The sequence below is a fragment of the Rhincodon typus genome, chromosome 45 (genome assembly GCF_021869965.1).
Source record: "Rhincodon typus isolate 14 chromosome 45, sRhiTyp1.1, whole genome shotgun sequence".
Lineage (NCBI taxonomy): Eukaryota > Metazoa > Chordata > Chondrichthyes > Orectolobiformes > Rhincodontidae > Rhincodon > Rhincodon typus.
Genome location: NC_063376.1, coordinates 5631478 through 5653285, shown reverse-complemented (window position 1 = coordinate 5653285; position 21808 = coordinate 5631478). Strand labels below are relative to the sequence as shown.

The following is a 21808-nucleotide window of genomic DNA, read 5'->3' as shown; positions in this document are numbered from 1 at the left end:
ACAGAGATCTCTGAGGGAGACAGAGATCTCTGAGGGAGACAGAGATCTCTGAGGGAGACAGAGTAGCAGGGAGAGATGTACTGCAGCTTCCAAACCCGGCTTCAAGACCCCAGGAACTACTACTGTAAAACTAAAACTAAAAATCCTGGTTCTGTGGGAGCTCAACTCCACCCATTCAGGCTGCTTCTATTGTTCCAACTTTTAAAAAAACCCGAGGCTTCACAAGCTGCTTAATTTCTGGGCTCTGAAGCAGACTACGCGCCACCTCTGTCTCAATCTCTCTTTAAAAAGAAACCAGAACAAAATACACCTCTTAAAACCATAGTATCATCATAGCATGTCGTTAGGGATCAGAAGGTTTACCTTAGCGTAGACCTGAGTCAGAGCTGGGCCAAGTTTGTCAGGCTCGCCTCGGAGAATGATGGTTTCAGAACTACTCTCCAGTGACGGCATTTCCACGGATACCCCGGTCATGTCCAGTATTTCCTGCAGAGTGTTACCTTTCGGGCCTATGATGTACTTGTGCTGAGATTTCTTCACCTCGACCGATATTGTTGTGGTTTTCCGTTTCTGTGGGCAGGAAGAGGTGAGCTGAAAACTGGCCACATGGCAATCCTAACACAAAGCAAGCTAAAAACTCAACAGAGGAGAACATTTTAAGGCTTGTTAATTGCCCCCCCCAGGGGCAGTTTGCTCTTCCATGCTGATTGGGGTTTTGCCACGCTGCCTTTCTGAATCACCTTTCATGTCTGTACAGTGGAAGCACCATACTGTGCTGACTTTCACTGGGCCTGACTAGGTACTGGGCAGCATCCAGAACTTGCATTTATACAGCACCTTTATCCTTGGCACGTATCTCAAGTAGTTTCACAGGAGCGCTATTAATAAAGATTTGGCACTTAACGGAAATATTTGGACAGGCGACCAACTTCACACAGATGCGTGGTTTAAGGAGGAAAGAGAATGGCTGAAGGTTTAGAATCCCTACAGTGTGGAAGCAGGCCATTTGGCCCATCAAGTCCACACTGAGCCTCTGAACAGCATCCCCCCCCCCCACCCATCCCTCTAACCCTTCATTTTTCACATGGCTAACCCACCTAAACTGCACATCCCTAGACACTACAGGCAATTTAGCACGGCCAATCCACCTAGCCCGCACATCTTTGGACTGTCGAAGGAAACCAGAGCACCCAGAGGAAACCCACACAGGCACAGGGAGAATGTGCAAACTCCACCCAGTCACCCGAGGCTGGAATCGAACCCTAGTCCCTGGCGCTATGAGGCAGCAGTGCTAACCACTGAGTGACCATGCCAAGGAGGGAGTTCCGGAGCTTTTGGGGGTCCAGGCAGCTGAAAGCATAGTCACCAATGGTGAAATGATTAAAAACTGGCAATGAGAGGCCAGAATTGGATGAGCACAGAGATCTTAGAGGGTTGTAGCAGCCTGACTTGCTTCTCACACTATACATGGATACGTGTAGATCCAGCAGGGAACATTAATCATCGGTTAGGAGCAGGGGTCCCGGACGGCTTCTCCATCCCATGGTATATGGTCTTCAAATAAGGAAGCTGTGACTTTCCTGGGGACATGGCATTCGGAGGCAAAATAAGAGGGTCCGCATGACAGGTGCAATGTAGGAAATTGGAGGCTGACATGGTGCATACCGGCAGTAGGATGTTGCTGTACAGAGTAGAGTGGGTTAATTGTCTTACCTACGAGGGCACTGAATGTAGAAGTGTGAGGAGGTGCTTTTGCGAGGATGAATACATGCAATTTGTTGGCAAATGCCACTTGGCTTGAGAATGTTAACCCACTTCTTTCTTTAATTCAACGTGGGCAGCGGACCTTGAACTGCGTGACATTCTTGGCCATTCCAAAGGCTGTTAAGAGTGCATTGGGAATGGCAGGTCACCAAGACCAGCCGATATTCAATAGACATAGAGGTCTGCAGCGAGAACACAGGCCCTTCAGCCCAACTTGTCCATGCTGCCCAGTTTTCACAGTTTAAACTAGTCTCATTTGCCTGCATTTGGTCCATAGCTCTCCATACCTATCCCATCCACGTATCTGTCTAAATGTTTCTTAATTGATTAAACTGTACTCGTTTCTACCACTATCTCTGGCACTACCTCGTTCCAGACACTCACACCCTTTGTGTGAAATGGTGCCCCTCTGGACCCTTTGTACCTCTCCCCTTAAATCTATGCCCTCTAGTTTCAGACTCCCCTACCATGGGAGAAAGCTGTTGGCTATTCACCTTATCCATGCCTTTCATGATTTTATGGACCTGTATAAGGTCAGTCTCCTACTTTCCAGAAAAAAAAGCCTATCCAACCTCACCTTATAACCTCTCTTTAAAACTAAAACTTTACTTAATTAACCTGTCGTTTTTTGGCAACAATCTATGAAAGTCTATTATCAATTCCAGAGTTAAAAATTCATCAAAGTTAAATCTCACCAATTGAACCCACATGTCCAGAGCTATAATGGAATCTGTACCTAAGATGGTACCATAAGTGGTGATATAAACTTTTCACTGTACTCATTTGAATACGTGACAATAAAGTTAATTCAATTCAATTTGATGGCCTGAGCCTCTGGATTATGAGACTTAGGAGTTTTACAGCATGGAAAGAGGACCTTTAGTGCATCGTGTCTGTGTCAGTCGTCAAACACCTAATCTCATTTTCTAGCATTAGGTCCATAGCCTTGTTTCTGCAACGTTAGACTTTTTATTTCTCTATTTCCTAAGATCTTGCAACTGAAGAAGCTGTACCTAGGTACCTCTGTGCCTAAGATGGCGCTGTAAGTGACAACTTGTAAAGTTTTCATTGTACTTATTTGAGTACATGTGACAATAAAGCTAAGTCTAATTCGTGCTTGCAATGATGTTTCAAATGTTCATGTAAATACTACTTAATTTTTTTTATCGTTCCCGCCTCTACCACCCTTTCAGAAAGTGAGCTCCAGATATTCCCACCCTCTGGATGAAAAATCTTTTCCTCAAATCTCCTCTAAACCTCCTACGCTGCACCTAAAGTCGATGTTCGCTGATTATTGACTCCTCCACTAAGGAAAAAAGTTTCTTTCATATTTACCCTGTCTTTGCCCCTTCTAACTTTGTACACCTCAATTAGGTTCCTCCCTCAGCCTTCTCTGTTGTAAGGAAAACAATCCAACTGTGATAATCCTACAAGGCCCATGGGAAACCACTAATTGATTTCCTTGTGGAGCTCGTTGAATATGAGTTCCCTTGGTAACAGGCAATGGCTAGGCCAACTGCAACTCATCACCTGAGCCCTTAATAAAACAGACACAGGTAGCATCCCTACCTCTGAGTCAGGAGCCCCAGATTCAAGCCCCAGTTGCTCCAGAAGTACACCATAACATCTCTGAACAGGAAAACATAAAGCAGGCCCAGAGGTTTCAGGCGGTCATGCCTTTCAATGAACGTTGTAAGACTGTGACTGGGCTAAATTAGAAAGGCTGCCGTTTGGGAAACTGGAACCTAATGACGTGGATGAGGAGGATTGGCCCCAGTACACTGAACAATAAAGTGGACCTTGATGGCTCTTGTGGCACAGTGGTAGTGTTCCTACGTCTGAGCCAGGAGACCTGTGTTCAAGTCCCACCTTCTCCAGAAATATGTGCTGGCATCTCTGAGCAGGTTGGTTAGAAACAAAATATGAAACAGAAGCTTTGTTCATGCCCAGGTGTCCTTGGCAGTGACCATCAACGCTCTTGATGTCTTTAGAGAGAGGGAAGTGGGCACCACAGGGGATACAGTGCTTTATTTCTCTCTCCAGCTCCATTTTAATTTAGTCCCTTCCCTCTCCTATTACATCCCCTTCCACTTTTGATGGCTTGCCAAGAATGAGCTTTGCTTGTTAAATATTTTATTGGAAAGTTAAAAGGAAACAATGCAAAAAAGAAAATCATGGTGACTTGGGTGATGGCAAAGTCAATCAGTTGTGCACAATGGCACTGTTGGGTATGAAGAGGAATGTTAAAGCAGACAGGTGTTGTTGGAAAGGGACCATGCAGTTTCCGTCAATGCTCTTGATACCTTGACAGAGGGGGGCACAGTGAGGGATATCAAGCTTTATTTCCCCCCTCCATTTTGGTTTAGCCCTTTCCCGCTCTCCCTATTCCCTCCCCTTCATTTTTAATGGTTTGTATTGCCTACAATGGGCTGTGTTTGTAAATATTCAGTTGACTATATAGGTGAACACTGGTGATGCTTAGTAGTTAATAGGAAAGAAAGTCACGGTGATTTGGTGGTGGGAAAGTCGTTCAGTTATGTGTGATAGTTTACAAAAAGAGAAAGATAAATGAGAAAATAAGAAAAACACAATAAAGTAGACCCTTCCTTGAGAGAGAGGTAGACACTGTAGGGGATACAGTGCTTTATTTGCTCCTCCAACTCCATTTTGATTTCACCTCTTCCTACTGTCCCTCACCTTCGATGCTTTGCATTACCTATAACAGGCTTTGCTTGTAAATATCTAATGGGGGATTTACTGGTGGCGGTTAAGAGTAAAAATAAAAGTCAAAGTGAATTGGTGATGTGGGAAAAAAACATTCAGTTGCATTTAGGAAGACTTCTGGATACATATTATAAAGAATAGAAAAAAGGGGAAAAAAGGGGGTCATTTTTGCTGATTGCATACCCATCTTGCACAGCTAGGTCCCTGCCCAAGCATCCTTGGAGACAGAGCACACAGAGTCCATTAATACTCTTGATGCCTTTAGGGAGAGGTGGGCACCACAGGGTAATACAGTGCCTTGTCTAACTCCCTCCAACTCCATTTTGATTTAGCCCTCTCTCCTTCTCCTCCTGATGGTCTGCACTGCTCCACGGGCGATTTACTGGTTAATAGCTAACAACAAAAAGAATCACAGTGATTCCAAAATAAATCAGACCCACAAAAAGGCTGTGGTGGTGCAGCGGTAGTGTCCCTATCTCTGAGCCAGGAGGCCCGGGTTCAAGTCACACCTGCTCCAGAGATGTGTCCAGAGTGGGTTCAGAAGAACAGGTTAATTAGTAAATATCTAAAAAACCCCACGGGAAGTAGGTCGTGTGCATTAGCAGACAATGGGATAACAAGGCCTAATGTGTGGGGGTTGGGGTAAAGACATGGGAGAACTCAAGCCCTAAAGTTGTTGAACTCGATATTGAGTCCAAAAGCTTTTTGCACAGCGATGATGGTATAGCGGTGAGCATAGCTGCTTTCCAAGCAGTTGACCCAGCTTCAGTTCCACTCCATCTCAATTTGACAGGTCTCTAAATCCAGGAGTAAAATTTTTGGATGCTAACTTTGCTCTGCAAATGCATGTGGGTTTAATTCAATGAGAAACAGAGTTGGAGCTTTAATGTGATGCAAATTAATGGAAATAAAGTAGTCACTGCTCAACAATGAGATTCTGATGTCACCAGTTACAACTTGAGGATAAAATTGATAAAGCAGGCCAAGAGGGCTCTTGTGGTTTGAATAAAATTAAATATAAAGCAGACCTACAGATGGGTCTGCAGAACCGTTTGTCAGTTCTGACTCAATTGGTCTGGTGGCCTTTGTGGAGAGACAAAAAAAAAACACAATGTTTTGAGTTTGATTATGAGTCTTCTCCAAAACCAGGAGTGCTAAAGAAGTTAAAAACCGAAAGAACTGCAAACGCTGTAAATCAGAAACAAAAACAGAAATTGTTGGAAAAGCTCAGCAGGTCTAGCAGCATCTGTGGAGAGAAATCAGAGTGAATGTTTCGAATCCAGTGACCCTTCCTCAGAACTGACGGTAGCTAGGAACATGTTGGTTTATATGTAGAAGATAGGGTGGTGGGAAGGGTTAAGAAGTAAACGATAGGTGGAGATAGAGCCCAAAGAGCAAGAACAATTGGACAAAGGAGTGAATAATGGAAGCTGGGAGGGTGAATGGTTATTAATGGGGACAGTTAGTGGCTAACAATGGGTTGTGTGTAATAGCAGACAATGGGATAACAAGGCCTGGTGTGTCGGCGTTGGGGGCAGCTTAAGCCCTGAAGTTGTTGAACTTGATGTTGAGTCCAAAAGGCCGCAGCATCCCCAAACAGAAAATGAGATGCTATTCTTCCAGAGATAGCAAGAACTGCAGATGCTGGAGTTATAGACAAAACAGCAGGTCAGGCAGCGTCAGAGGAGCAGGGAAGTTGACGTTTCGGGTCAGGACCCTTCTTTCTGAAGAAGGGTCCGGACTACTTTATTCTCATTAATTTGCTTTCTCGCTCCTCTGATACTGCGCGGTCTGCCGTGATCCTCCAGCTCTATGCTGCTATTCTTCCAGCTTGCGCTGAGCTTCATTGGAGATGTTGATTAGGGAACAGGGTGGTGTGTTAAAGTGGCAGGCAACTGGAAGCTCTGGGTCTTTTTTCTAGCTGGATCATTATCCACTTTGTCTGTCCAACTGTTCTCTCTCTTTGGGGTCTATCCCCACCTATGGTTTACTCCTTACCCCCTCCCTATTTTCTGCATATAAACTGACATTTCCGAACTGCCATCAATTCTGAGGAAGGGTCACTTGACCCGAAACGTTAACTCTGATTTCTCTCCACAGATGCTGCCAGACCTGCTGAGTTGCTCCAGGCTTTGAATCCGGTGACATCACCAGTATGCTAATATCACCCCTACTTTCCATACTGTGTATTTTTATCATATTATAGATTTGATTGTGGGGTGTCCACAATGATGGAGCTATTTGAAATGTCCTAACCCAGTGATGTTGAAGAAAACGAGGTATACCGCTCAAATTTGAAAGTCTAAAGGACTGGATTCAAACCTTTCAATCTATCTCAGGGCCAGAGCTGCTCCTCAACCTTTTTGAGGTGGGCCTTTTTTTACTCGTGGATGTTACATACTAGGAGTGCAGACATGATAGCTGGATCTGTGAAAGAGGTACATAGTTAATCCCACTCTCCTTGCTTTTGCCTTCAAACTTCAGGATAATTTCCTTCGCATTAATTTATCTAGGTCCCTGTTAAAAGTTATGAACAAATCAGCTTGTGTACATTCCAGATTCGGATTGCTCCCTGCGTAAATAAAAATTCCTCCTCCTTTCAATGGTTATTTTAAAACTCTGTCCTTTAATCTTCCTACCAGCAGCAACAGGTCCTTCCCACCTATACCCCTTCATTGTTACAAACACTTTTATTACATTTCTGCTTAACCTTCTTTGGCTTTAAGGAGGACCACCCCAGTTTCTCCAGTCTCGCCAAAGGCTTCTTCTGGAGTAGTGTCCAGTTCTGGTCTCCCTATTATAGGAAGGATATTATTAAGCTGGAGAGGGTTCAGAAGAAATTTACCAGAATATTGCCAAGAATGGAGGGCTTGAGTTATAAGGAGAGACTGGATAGGCTGGGACTTTTTCACCACAGCGTAGGAGGTTGAGGGGTGGCCTTATAGAGGTTTATAAAATCATGACGGGTGTAGATAAGGTGAATGGTAGGTGTTTTTTTGCTACGATTGGGATTTCAAGATTAGGGGGCAGAATTTTAAAAAGTGAGAGGAGAAAGGATTTTAAAAAAAGCATGGGGGCATTTTGTTTTACATAAAGTGGTTCATGTGTCGAATGAACTGTGAGAGGAAGTGGATGCAGGTACAGCTACAACATTTAAAAGACATTTGTATAAGTTTATGAATAAGAAATGTTTGGAGGGATATGGGCTAAACACAGACAGGTCGTTTAGTTTGGGATTACAGTCAGCATGGACTGGTTGGACTGAAAAGTCTGTTTCTGTGCTATATGACTCTATGATTCTATCACTGAAGTCTCTCACGCCTGGTCCCATGGTCAGCAATCTCAGTTATGTTCTCTTCCAGGCTTTGACATCCTAAGTCACTAAGTTTTAGGAGACAGTGTTTCAAATAAATTAGCCCAGAACACAAAAAAGTATCACCTACCCATCATCACTCCCTCAAAAAATCAATCAATTCCTAAAATTTGCCTCCAAAAGCCCACATGCTCACCATCATATTGTGAGAAAAAGTAATTAAACTCGAACTACCTGCAGACATATCCCCTGCTGACAGTAAGCCCATTTCTAATGGTTGTGGCAAGCTGAAACACACAAAAAGGGGCTCTAATTTATCACTTTCCTCTAACGTCCCAAGCCCTTTCTGCGGTAAACAACCCTAGGCATTTCAACACCTTTTTAAGTTATGTTCAACAAGGGTCAGCAGGGTGGTTCTGTGGCTAGCACTGGGACTCAATTTAATTCCAGCGTCGGGCACCTGTGTAGAGTTTGCACATTCTCCCCATGTCTGCGTGGGTTTCCTCTGGGCGCCCCAGTTTCTTCCCACAGTCCAAAGATGTGCAGGTTAAGTGGGCTGGCCATGTGAAATGCAGGGTTACAGGGATAGGATAGAGGTTTGGGTCTGGATGAGATGCTCTTCAGAGGGTCAGAATAAACACGATGGGCCGAATGGCCTGCTTCCACACTGTAGGGATTCAATGATCACCTCAGGGTTCAGATGCATTAAGCACAAGACTGGAAAGATATTATAAAATCCACAGGATCTAAAACCCATTGCCTTCAAACTTTGCTACTGAGCCAAAGCAGCCAGCTAGCTAAACAAACACAAAGGAACTCTGCAGGTCTGGCAGTATTTGTGGAGAAACAGAGTAAACATTTCTTCAGAACTGAAGAAGAGTAATACGAACTTGAAACATTAACTCCGCTTCTCTCTCTACAGCTGCTGCCAGACCTGCCGAGTTTTTCCAACATCCTCTGTGCTTTTTTCAGATTTCCAGCAGCTGCAGTACTTTGCTTTTAATCGAGATGTGCATGCCTTTCCAAGCTACGTACCCACATAGCAAGGCTCCACAGACACAGCAATCACATAACAGCATCCTTTGCAGACACAACTATACAAAATGGTGAAATTTGTATCTCCACTTCCTGGACTAAATGTTATTGAACCAGCGTTTTTGTTTAAACTGTTCTTCTAAAATGCCAAGCTCCAACTTGCACTGGGTATATATAACATTTTTGTGCCATAACCTCACTGGTCCCAGTGGTGTTTTCTGTTAATAAGCCTCCCCTGTGCGACTGTGCATTTACCCACACCACGCATACATATATGCATATACAGCCAGCTATCCTGTGTAAAATTGCAGGCACCACAACGAACACTTCAGTAAATGTGGCAGAAGCATATCCACTGACTTAGTTTTGCCAAAATGTTGAAATTGATTGGTGCTTATGATGAAATCACGAATGCGCATGCCTACATGTAGGTCAGCAATGTCAGGTTGCACTGCACACATTTACGGTTCTACGACAGTGTCACCCAGCTTTCAGCAAGCGAAATTTCAGTATGGTTACGTAGTCAGCTAGAAAGCCTGCATTTCATTTGTAAACACCTGCTCCCAGGATGATCGGTTAGCTCAGTGGGCTAGCGTGGAGTTCCGTTTAACACCGATAGTGCTTGCAATCTCCATTCTGGTTCGGATAGACCTGGCACCTGTCTCCTTGCCCCATTCCCTGAGAATGGGAGACAAAACATCACTGGCCAAAACACTACCAAGGAAAATGGCTGAGGATGAAGCTTCAGTGCCTTCAATCAGAGAACTTGCAGAGGAGGCAGAATTCTCAAGACACGATAATTTCAGCCATTTATCTGCACACTATTTGAATGCACATTTCCACCTTTGAGAATTGCTCCCTCGAAAATATTGACCCATTCCCTGTCCACAAAATGCTGTGGAATGACCCAAGGTCACAAAAAGTATTGCATAAGAGCAGGTTTGTAATTACTTCCTTTGAAAGCTGTTACTTACCCAGGGGTAAGCAATGGCCTCACCACAGCTGTTTACCATGGCTCAAAACAGGATTCGTATGCTCACAAGGCAAAACTACACAAAGTAGTGGCAGAGAGACTGATTCGGATTTATTGACGAACCTCCGACTGTTACAGGGCCCTAGTTTAAAAATTGTTCGAAGTAAATATAAAGTTTTTGCCTTAAGGTGAATCGGCTGGTCCAGGTCCAATGCCCACCAAGTTGCAGGCCATAAGGGAAGATTAGCCCTTTGTGGCCACTTTTTTATTTATTCATTCATGGGATGAGGGCGCTGTTGGCTAGGCAGCATTTATTGCCCATCCCTAATTGCCCAGAGGGTAGTTAAGAGTCAACCACATTGCTGTGGGTCTGGAGTCACATGTAGGCCAGACCAGGTAAGGATGGCAGTTTCCCTCCCTAAAAGACAGTAGTGATCCAGATGGGTTTTTCCAACAATCGACAATGGATTCATGGTCATCATTAGATTCTTAATTCCAGATATTTTTGTTGAATTCAAATCCCGTGGCGGTTTGCAAACCCAGGTCCCCAGAATATTATCTGGGTCTCTGGATTAACAGTCCGGAGATAATACCACTTGGCCATCGCCTCCCCTTCCTCTGAATTTCCTTGTACCTTCTAAAGTGAAAATACGACAGCATTCAGCTTTCTGCTAAAGTTCTCTCTTTACGACAGCACCCCCAATACAGATTGCAGAAACATATCAATGGAGTGACGAGTTGCCTTCCCTTCCCCCTCCCACCAACTACAAGACCCAGACAACATTCAGTCTCGTTCAACCCTTGGTCTCCATCCCTGGACCATGGCTCCTGCTCACAGTTGCTCCCCTGAATCTCAAAACCTTTGGCTCTGAGCTCCAGCCTTCCAAACCTAATCCCGTTGGCTGCCAGATGCTGCAGGATGGTCTAGGATCCAACATCAGAAAATCTCAAACCCCTCAACCTGCACTTCTTCCTTACGGGCAAAATCCTGGAATTTCCTCCCTAATGGCACTGTGGGTTAACCCACAACACATTGACTGCAGTAGTTCAGGAAGGCAGCTGATTACCACCTTGTCAAGGGCAACTAGAAATGGGTGATAAATGCTGGCCCAGCCAGCAATGCCCACATCCCACAAATAAATAACTAAATAAGAGCGGGGTGGAGCAGCTCAGATAAAGGAGTGGACTACCGAGTATGTAAAATAATTAAATTTTTACAAAGAAATTTCAAAACATGGATTATCATATTTAAATGATGTTTAAACATCAATCTCTAACACACAAACTTATTTAATAAATAATAGCAAGCTGCTTTATTGCTGTTTTGTTCTTATTGGCATCCAGGGTTACAGTAACTTTCAAATGTTAAAATTGAAGTTGTTTCAAAAAGTAATTTGGAAGACTCTACTTTACATCACACACACACATATGTATGCAGGACCTCAAGAGTTATGGAGCTCCCAGACTGAGTGCCTTTCCTACTGCAACCTGCCATTATTTGATGATCATTTCTTCGTCACATCTTCTTGGTGTCACCATCAGCCATGGCTCAGCAGGGGTGGGGGGGGCACCCCTTGTCTCTGTGTTGGAAGATTGAATCTGTAACTCCCACCCTAGGAGCCAAAAGCATGAAATCTAGGTTGATACCAAGGTGACGAGCTGAGGTCTGGAAATTCACGAGGCACTTGTCTGTGGGAGGTGCTTGTATACACTTGAGACCACTGGGTGGGAGGTGCTGGGACAGTCTTGTTTCTCTTGTCCAAATCTTAAACCCATATCTCCTCATTCGCATACCATCAGCTAAAGGGAAAACGCTCTCCTTTGTCCACTTGTACACCTCTATCAACTCTCCCATCAATCTCTTTTATTGCATGGAGAACTTCTCGCAGTTTCTCCAAACTAACCATGTAGCTAAATTCCACCCCTAGAACTTTGCCCATCCCCTCTCAAAGACCATCGTAACTTTCCAAAAATGTGGTGACCAGATCTAGATACAACACTCTAAGATGAGGTCTAACTAACGTTTTACAATGGTTTTGCATAACTTCCCTGCTTTTGTACTGTGTGCGTCTACCGATGAAACCCCAAATCCTGTGTATTTGATAACTACTTGGTTATTTTCATCACCAGAGTGGGAGCCCCCTTCCTGCAATGTGCAGAGTGTGTGCAACTACAGTAACATACCGTGGAAGTCAATTCCCACAATCAGCACCCATAACCTTTCATTCTTCTGCAATCTGCTCCACCTCTCTTTGACCCATCAGATCAAAGGCTAGCTGTCTGGGTGACAAGCGTATACCTGCCTGGTGTGGCTAGCCAGGAATCCACACACACGTGGACATACAATGACATTACAGAACACACCATTAGTGCCCTTAGGTAACTGCCTACACTGCCCTAACTGTTCCGGAGTAGCGCTGGAGTGCCCACTTGGCCAGGTGTCAAGATTCACAGTACGCTGCTGCTCACTGCACCACCTGGTTAACCTGAGCCCTTGCCCCAGCATCAGGCAAGAAAATGAGGAGGAGGAATACGAGGACGAGGAAATGGAGAAGGATCAGGAAGGTGGGAGCCTACAATATAGCTAGCCCTTCGGAGTGTGCCAATCAGATTACTCATGGGCGTTACCAGTAGCCTCAGCTACGACTCTCTCCATTCACATCCAGTCCCATGTTCTTTAAGGTTCCTTCATCATTGACTGTCTCACTGACACCACAGATATTAGGAAATATATTTCAATCCAATGTTATAAACGTACTTGTTAAATAATGCAGACACAAATAATTTAGACACACTTGGACTTTCTCTGAGTACCGTCTTTGACATGTTTCACTGCCTATCTTACACGGTGGTCCCTCAGTGCCAGCAGCAAGAGGGGTGGAAAACTGCTGCGCTCCTTGGAGCATCTGACTCAGAACACCCCATGGTGGAAGTCTGGGCGAGCTGGCTGACAGGCAACAGCAAGTGCACTGGCAGAAGGGGCCGGGCTGGCAGCATAAGCGGTGTCGCTGTTGGAGTCGCTGCTGCCTGCCCAAGGAGGCGCCTCAGCAATCCTCCTGATCTGCTGGACAACAGATTGTTGAGTTGCTGTGACGTGCTGGAAGCCCTTGCGGACAGTGGCGTCCAAAGCCACAATGGCAGCCGTCTGAGCTTGCAGGGCGGTGGTCTGAGCCGCCACTGCGTCGCTCAGACCTTGGACGGAAGCTGCCTGAGCTGCAATGGAAGCCGTGATGTCAGCCATCAGACGCTCCGACACAGTGGGGTCCGCAGGTGTGCTAATGGATATGACCACCCTCTCCAGGCTCCGGGTAAAACTCTCGGCCAAGTTGGAGCTGGTCTCCTCCATGCTCCTCGCCATTGTACGCAGACTGTTGGGCAGACTCTGCAGGGCGGCAACCATTTGGTTGTGCACACCCATCAACCTTCTCCAGTAACCTGGGCCATCAAAGTCCTCATCTGGCTGCTCGGCGGCGGAGCTACCGTGCGACCATGCCCTACAGCGGGCTGGCACCTCTGCTGTCCTCTCCTCCTGCCCTGCTTCCTGCCCACTTGCGGCCGGCATCTCACCATGCTCAGATCCCACTTCGAGCAAAGCCTCCGAAAGGAGTGCTGTGTCAGTCTTTGAGCCGGTGGTTGTGACAGCAATTTCGAGTGACGGTGTCTCTTTGTTTCTCTTGTCGGCTCTGTCTTCCTCCTCTGGCTCCAGTTCCTGGGAAACTGAAATGAAAAAGGATTAGGGCAAAGTAAGATGGTGCCTCTTTAAACATCTGCAGAGGACAGAGGAGATTGTGCAATAAGAAAGGTGCAGGTTAAGAGGAGGAGGATTAAGTCCACAGATACCTTCATCCTTGATTTCTCCAGCGTCGCCACAGGCCTCAGAAATACCCTTTCTTGCGACTGTCTCATCAACAGCGGTTAAAGCATGAAGGTGTGATTGTCCTTCTCCAGTTTGCTCTTGCTGGCTCCTGTTAAACAGCATCTTCTCCTGCAATGACAGGCAAGTGTGTCAGTGCGGTACTGTCCTATTAATATCTTTGGGCGACGTGGCTGTCATACTTAAGTCAATGCTGTGAGCTGTGTCCATGTACTGAAGGGTTGAGTACTGATTGATAGCTGGATGCTGAGAAGGTGAAGGGAGTGTGGTGAGTGGCGCCAACGGTGCACGTGTTTAGATATGCCATTTGAAGACAGGATTCACTCACCATGACATTGAGTCAGATTATTCAATGTCCTCCTGCACTGCATCCATGTTCTCGGAGCTACACTCCTGTTTTACACATTCAAGGTTATTCCTTTGCACTTTCCTTACGTCTTGAGAACTTTCTGACACTCCCTCCCCCTTCCCCACCGCTGATATAGCAGGTCCCATCTCCGCATCTTACAATGAAGACTCCATTCACCTCTATGTTCGTCCGTTCTCCAATCTTTTGCAACACAGGTTCACCTAGCAAAAGAATCCCAACATACGCAGCCACTCACTTAAGTTTTATGCCAATAGGAACTTTTTAAGTGCAACCCTCCTTTGAGAGCTTTCGACTTCTTTTAAATGGTGAGCTAGCCCGGTGTGATATCCATCCCAACCTCTTATTGCTGCATGCACCTTCAGAATAAAGCACATGCACACTGCAATTCTGACAAACTGCAGAGAGCAGCAATTCAAAGGAAAGGAAAAAGATGGGCCCGAGTTAATCCCTTTTTTGGGATTGCAAAGATTAACAATCACTCTCAAAAGGCAGGTAAATCAGGCAAGCCGAAAATTTAGTAGCTGTTAATTAACCATTAAAGGGTCTCAATGACCAGCAATTCAAGAAGGTACTGAAGTGGCAAGGAGACGCCATCTGTCTACCTCTTCTCCAGGGACAATGTGCTCTTCTTACCATCTTCCTCACCTCCTCGAGGGAGGGGAAAACCTTCAGGGAGAGTCAGAGCGTGAGGACCAAACTGAGAGATACAGAGACAGAGGGGAGAGACGTCGAGAGCGAGGAGACAGAACGACGTCGAGAGCGAGGAGACAGAGCGACGTCGAGAGAGAGCGAATTCGAGAGGTGGAGAGAATGAGAGAGTGAGAATTCGAGAGAGATATCATTAACTGATAGAATAAGGGAGAGTGACAGCATTAATGGAGGGCGACAAAGGACAGTGACAGCATTAGTTGAGGATGTGAGTGAAGAGTTATTACCGGATGGAGGCAGTTAGTGAGGGTGAGGAACAGCACGAACTGAGGGAACAGCAGAGTATGAAATGAAGGGTGCTGGGGGAGACAGCAATAGCAGTGTGAGTTAATGGGGTTTAAAAGGATGGTCAGCGTGCTTCAAAAAACCCTTCATTGGCTAAAAAGTTAGGCGAGATTGAGATGACATGCTAATACAGGATATAAATACACACATCTGTCTGGTATATGGACATTGCTGGTCTAACCTTATCTTCGTAGATCTTCCTGATTCGGGTACCCGCCTGCGCCACAGGCTCTTTCTCACCGGTGATGAAGATCTCATCCTTGTTGATGCTGGGAGGCGGGATGTTGATGCGAGCTCCAGTCTCCTGCATGATTTCCTGGACCACTTTGTTGTAAGCCCCAGCAATGAACGGATGGAAGACCTTCTCCAGGTTTATCCTCTCTACAGCCCGCTTGTCCTAGCACCAGGGGGAAGAAGTCAACGCAATCAAGTGAGTTTTTTTACCTGCCAACAACATCACTTTCCCAGCAGTGCTACTATTGAGCAGAATTTAAAGTGCCGTCTTTCTTCTCAAATAGGCATAGTTAAGGTACAGATTATCCAGGGACCGTCATGCTTCCAAGTGGCTTGGACCAGAAGAAATAGGGGCAGGAGTAGGCCATTTGGCCTCTCGAGCATGCTGCGCCATTCAATTGAGTAATGTTATCCTGAATGCTAGGACATTTTCCCCAATGTGGGAATCAACAACAAGGGAGGGCATCTCAACACAAGATGTTTCCCCTAATGAAGGGTGTTGATAGAGTTAATGGTAGGTGTCTTTTCCCTAGGATGGGGGATTTCAAGACTACGGGACACATTTCTAAGGTGAGAGGAGAGAGATTTAAAGAAAAAAGAGATGAGGGGCAAATTTTTTACACAGAGGATGGTCTGTGTGTGGAGTGAACTTCTTGAGGAAGTGGTGGATGCAGGCACAATGACAACATTTAAAGACATTTGGATAAGTACATGAATAGGAAAGGTTTGGAGGGATATAGGCCAGGACTAGTTTAGTTTGGGAATACATTCAGCATGGACTGGTTGGTCCGAAGGGTCTGTTTGTGTTCTGTACTATTCTGTCTATGAGGAGGAATATCTTTTCATAAAGGATCATTAAGCTTTGGAATTCTCCACCGCAGATTGAATATATCCAAGGTTGTGCTGGAGAAGTTTTTGATTGACAAGGGAGTTACGGATTTTGGAGGACAGAATGGAAAATGGAATCAAGGCCATGATCACATCAGGCATGGTCGTAATGACGGGGTAGAGCAGCTCATAATGTACGAATTAGGGGCAGACATGTTTGACTTCAATTATACTGGTGCCCACACTCTGCAGCTGCTACACATCACCTACTCTGCCTCCACTGTAGTGTTTCATAAATTAATTAGTTTACCTTTACATCAATGTCTCAAGTCCTGCCTGAGCTCATATTCCTATTATTTTTAAAAAATATATTACTTACCCTAAATAATTCCCAAGTTAAAGTACGTACAAAATACTGTGCAGTCAATTGCTGATCTGCTTCCCTCTGATGTCTCTCTGTATGACTCAAGTACTGCATGACTCAGGTACTGCAAAACTAAGGAGCAGTTTTGTGATGTTTGGGATCTTTGCTTCATTTCTGCAACCTTTCCTGTACAAATTGAATTTAGAGCACAAACACAAGCCACTCGTTCAAACTGGGCTATGCTAGGGTTCCTATGCTCCAAATAACCCTCCTCCCTCCCATCACTGATTTATCTCGCCTTATAGTCAAACAAATCGACACTGGTATAAAGAGAAGTGGCTTCACCCCATGTGACAGATTTTTCTAGATTGGGTTTTAAATGTTAACATCAGCGGTGAAATGTTGCAAATACATGTGAATGACAACATCTCAAAACAGTTTGCATGTGGTTATAGCTCCGTAAGACAAAGGAGCAGAAGTTCTGAGGAAGTGTCACCGGACCCAAAACGCTAATGCTGATTTTTCTCTTCACAGATGCTGCCAAACCTGCTGAGCTTGTCTAGAAACTTCTGTTTCTGTTCCTGATTTACAGCATCTGCAGTTCTTTTGGTTTTTATTCAGCCCATTAAATCTGTTCTACTATTCAATGAGACCATTGCTGATCGGACAATACTCAACTTCACTTTCTTCAGTTTTTCCCCATAATCCTTGATCCCGTTACTGATTAAAAACCTGCTTCTCTCACAGAATCATGGAATCCCTACAATGTGGAAACAGCCCATTGAGTCCACACTGACCCTCCAAACAACATCCCACCCAGACCCACACACTCCCCTACCCTATCCACATAACCTATATTTCCCATGGCTAACCCACCTAACCTGCACATCCCTGAACACTATGGGATAATTCTGCATGGCCAATCCACCCTAACCTGCACATCTTTGGACTGTGGGAGGAAACCTGAGCACCCGGCAGAAACCCACGCAAACACGGGGAGAACGTGCAAGCTCCATACAGACAGTCGCTCGAGGCTGGAATCGAACCCGGGTCCCTGGAGCTGTGGGGCAGCAGTGTTAACCACTGAGTCAGCGTGCTATGCTATCTCAGAATTAAAGATACTTAAAGACATAGCCTCAGCCGCCCGCTGAGATAAAGAATTCCACAGACTGACTACCACCAGAGAGAAAAAAATACTCGTCTGTCTGAAGTGGGTGACCCCTTATTCTGAGATGGTGCCCTCTGGTCCTATACTCTCCTTCAAGGGAAAAGAACCTCACCACAGCTACTCTGTCAAGCCCTCCAAGAATCTTATATGTTCCAGTAAGTTAGCCTCTCATTCAAATGCCATTGAACACAGGCCCACTTTACTCAACCTTCCCCATATGACAATCCCTCCATGCCCAGGATCAACCTGGACTGTCTCCAATGACATTATATCTTTCCTTAGACAAGGAGACACAAACCATTCACTGTGTTCTAGCTGTGACATGACTACTGCCTTTTAGTAAGGCCTCACTAATTTTACATTCCATTCACCTTCCATATTACCTACTGAACTTCGATGCTAACTTTTTGTGACTCATGCACAAGGACCCCAAATCCCTTTGTGCTACAGTTTTCTGCAGTCTTCCTCCATTTAAATAATCTTCAGCTCCTCTATTCTTCCTGCCAAAGCGCATAAAAATACATTTTCCCCACGTTATATTCCATCTGCCAAGACTTTGCCCACTGACTTAACCTGTACGTACCCCTGTACAGCCAGCGTGTGTCATCCTTCCCACCGTGTCACCCTGCCACCTCTTACAACCATCTGAGACAGCAGAGTTTCAGTTTAATGTGTCAATGCAAGGCTGATAGGTAGTGCAGCATTGTGTCAAGGGAAGAGAGGAGACCAGGGACAAGATCACTGGGAATGGTTGACTCTGGAGGTAACTAAAGCATGTAGGAAGGCTCTAACAGCAGTCAGCTTGAGGCAGAGGCAACAATAGGTAATATCACAAAAGGTGCATGTAGGTGGTTTTAAATGGTGGGCTGGCAGGTAATCTAAGGATCAAACAGAACTGAAAAGATGTCAAGCTCAAACTGCAACAGTGGCCAAAGGAAGCAGAAAGCCATCTGTGGCGAATAATGGAGCTCATCAGCTTTGGTCTTCCCAAAAAATGTAAGAAATGGAGCAGGAGTTGCCTGTTCAGCTCCTCAAATCCAATCTGCATTTTTTTTATTCATTCATGGGATGTGGGTGTTGCTGGCTAAGCCAGCATTTATTGCCCATCCCTAATTGCCCCCAGAGAGTAGTTAAGAGTCAACCACATTGGCTGTCAGTCTGGAGTTACTTGTAAACCAGACCAGGTGAGGATGGCAGTTTCCCTCCCTAAAGGACTTCAGTGAACCAGATGGGTTTTCCCCAACAATCAGCAATGGATTCATGGTCATCATTAGGCTCTTACTTCCAGGATTTTTGAATAAAAATTCCACCCTCTGCATTCGAACCTGGTTCCCCAGAGCATTTACCTGGATCTCTAGATTAACAGTCCAGTGGTAATACCAGTAGGCTATCACCGCCCCTTATAATACCAACATTGTATCTTCAACTCAACTCCATGTTCTCACTTGCTCACCTTATCCCATGATTCTCCATGAGTAAAAGACTGGAAAAACTGGGAAATTTTCCACTGGAGCGTAGGAGGTTGAGGGGTGAACATATTGAGGTTTATAAAGTCATGAGGGGTATAGATAAAGTGAATGACGAGGGTGGGGAATTTCAAAACTCGGGGGCATATTTTTAAGGAGAGGAAAAAGATTTAAAAAGGACATGAGGGGCAACTTTTTGTTTCTTTTCACACAGAGAGTGGTCCGTGTATGGAATGAACTGCCAGAGAAAGGGGTGGATGCAGGTACAGTTATAACGTTTAAAAGACATTTGGCTAAGTTCATGAATAGGAAAGATTTGGAGGGACATGGGCTAGGAGCAGGCAGGTGGGAGTCGTTTACTTTGGGAACATGGTCGCTGTGGACTGGTTGGACCGTAGGGTCTATTTCTGTGCTGTATGACTCTATAATGTCTATCTATGTATTCAATGATAAAGCATCTATAACTCTCCAGGGCAAATAATTCCATAGATTCACAGCCCTTTAAGTGAAAAATTGTATTCTCATTTCAGTTCCAAATATTTGTCCCCTTTTCCTGAGACTGTGGCTCATGTTCTAGCTTCCCCAACTATGTCTATCATGTCAAGTCCCTTTAGAATCGTGTTTGTTTCATGCGATCACACCTCATTCTTCTAAATGCCAAAATTCATTCATTCATCTTTTATCATTGGATAATTCTTTCATCATCCCAACGACCAATTCAGTGAGCCTTTCGCTGCGCTGTCTCCAATGCAAATGCATGAATCATTACATACGCAGACCAAATTTGCTCACCGTACTCCAGGTATTATTGCAATAAATCTCTATACAATGTTGAATCACAGAAACAAGAAGCATTGTAGTAAAAGTTCTTTCTGCCTGCACCTCAAACCTATTGGAATAAAGGTCAACGTACCATCTGCCTTCGTCATGTGATGCACCTGCATGCTAACTTGCTGTGTGCTGTGTTTACAAGCACACTCAAGCCCCTCTGAATGTGGATGTCTGCAAGTTTCACACTATTTAAAACATATTCTGCTTTTGTATTCTTACGACGGAATAAAATAACCTCACAGTTCCCCCATATTATCCTCTGTCACCTCATTATCCACTCACTTAACCTGCCTGTATCATTTACAAAGGGTTAATTGGAGGAAGTATCTCCTGGTGGCACGAAAATAGCAATTTAACTGACAAGAGGCACAAAATTAAACTACAAGAGACTCAGGAAGTACCAAAACAAATCTATATGACTGTATTTGGGAAAATTAGATGGGCAGCCATACCTGCTCTGCAGAAATGAGCAGAATCTCATGTCGAGACTTCTCAATGCCTTCCTTCGTCCCTGTAATTTTAATCTGGTTACTGGGGTCATCGGGGCGGGGTATGTTGATTTTTGTCGCCGTCTTCAATTCTAGTTCCTGCAGCTTCTCTCCATTCTTGCCAATGACAAACCGATGGTGTTCTTTTGGGATGGTGACAGTAGCTGAAGCCTAAGGGAATTAAAGCAAGTTGGTTATGCACTCTGTGAAAGCTGGTACAGAACATTTACTTTATTTGAGGTCACAACACACACAGTCAGTTGATGGGTATAAAAGTTTTCACACACAAGAAATTATAGAAATGATGCTCTGTGGAGCAACCTAATGCATACAGTGTGCAATGCAACATCATTACAGGCAACTGTTTACATAAAATATTTCCATTCTAAATGTTTACATAGTAGCTTCAACATTAACCTGACACAGAAGTGCCAAAAAAATTATAACAGAAACCTAACCTATATAGGAATTCTAACTGCATAACTGTAAATCGCTCATAACTTTCACTAGCCTGACACATCACCAATGGCAACCATGTATATAAGATGTTGGCCAAAATATTATACCTAAATCACATCTTCAGAAGGCTATCAAGGAGTTTCTCTCTCTTGCAGGTTAATGCTCCAACTTCACATGCCAATGTCACAGTCATTGAGGTCTACAGCATGAAAACAGGCCTTTCGGCTCAACTTGTCCATGCTGCCCAGTTTTCAGAACTAATCTAGTCCCGCTTTGCCTGCTTTTGGCCCATATCCCCTCCATGCCTATCCCATCCATGTACCTGGCTAAATATTTCTTAATTGACAAAATTGTACTCGCCTCCACCACGACCTCTGGCAGCCCGTTCCAGACACTATGTTTAAAAAAAAGCCCTTCCGGACCTTTTTGTATCTCTCCTCTCTCATCTTAAACCTACGCCCTCTAGTTTTAGACTCCCCTCCCATAGGGAAAAGCTGTCCGCTATCTACCTTATCTACGCCTCTCAGACCTCTATAAGGTCACCCCTCAGTCTCTTATGCTCCAGGAGAAAAAGTCCCAGCCTATCCAGCCTCTCCCCTCCAGAAACAATAAAGATCATTTCTGCTCTTCTTCAGAGATCGGCCATTGATGAAGTCTTATGCTTGACAAACTGGTCAAAGGGACTGCACCTGATGTGGGATCAGCAATGTCTCCGGGAGAGACAGGGCCTTGAGGTTCTCTGGAACACATGAATGGGACTGAGCCATTCAATCCCTTGTTCCTTCTCTATCATTTAATTATATTCTAGGCAAATGCTTCATCCACCTGCCTTAGGTCTGTAAGCAGTAACTCCTTTCACCCCAAAAAATTGTTATCAATCTCAGTTTCAAAAGTAGAGATAACACGGTGTAGAGCTGGATGAAC

General features: G+C 44.8%; 1 protein-coding gene across 1 annotated transcript in view; it reads right to left on the bottom strand.

Moving 5' to 3' along the window:
• Positions 1 to 21808, bottom strand: part of LOC109928748 (vigilin-like) — a 96743-nt gene that overhangs the window by 46576 nt on the left and 28359 nt on the right. The window contains exons 6-8 of the mRNA XM_048620039.1: positions 20390 to 20596; positions 15228 to 15443; positions 364 to 570 (exon numbers count right to left, since the gene is read on the bottom strand). Of these exons, the coding sequence (XP_048475996.1) occupies positions 364 to 570; positions 15228 to 15443; positions 20390 to 20596 (630 nt within the window). The remainder of the gene's footprint in view (positions 1 to 363; positions 571 to 15227; positions 15444 to 20389; positions 20597 to 21808) is intronic.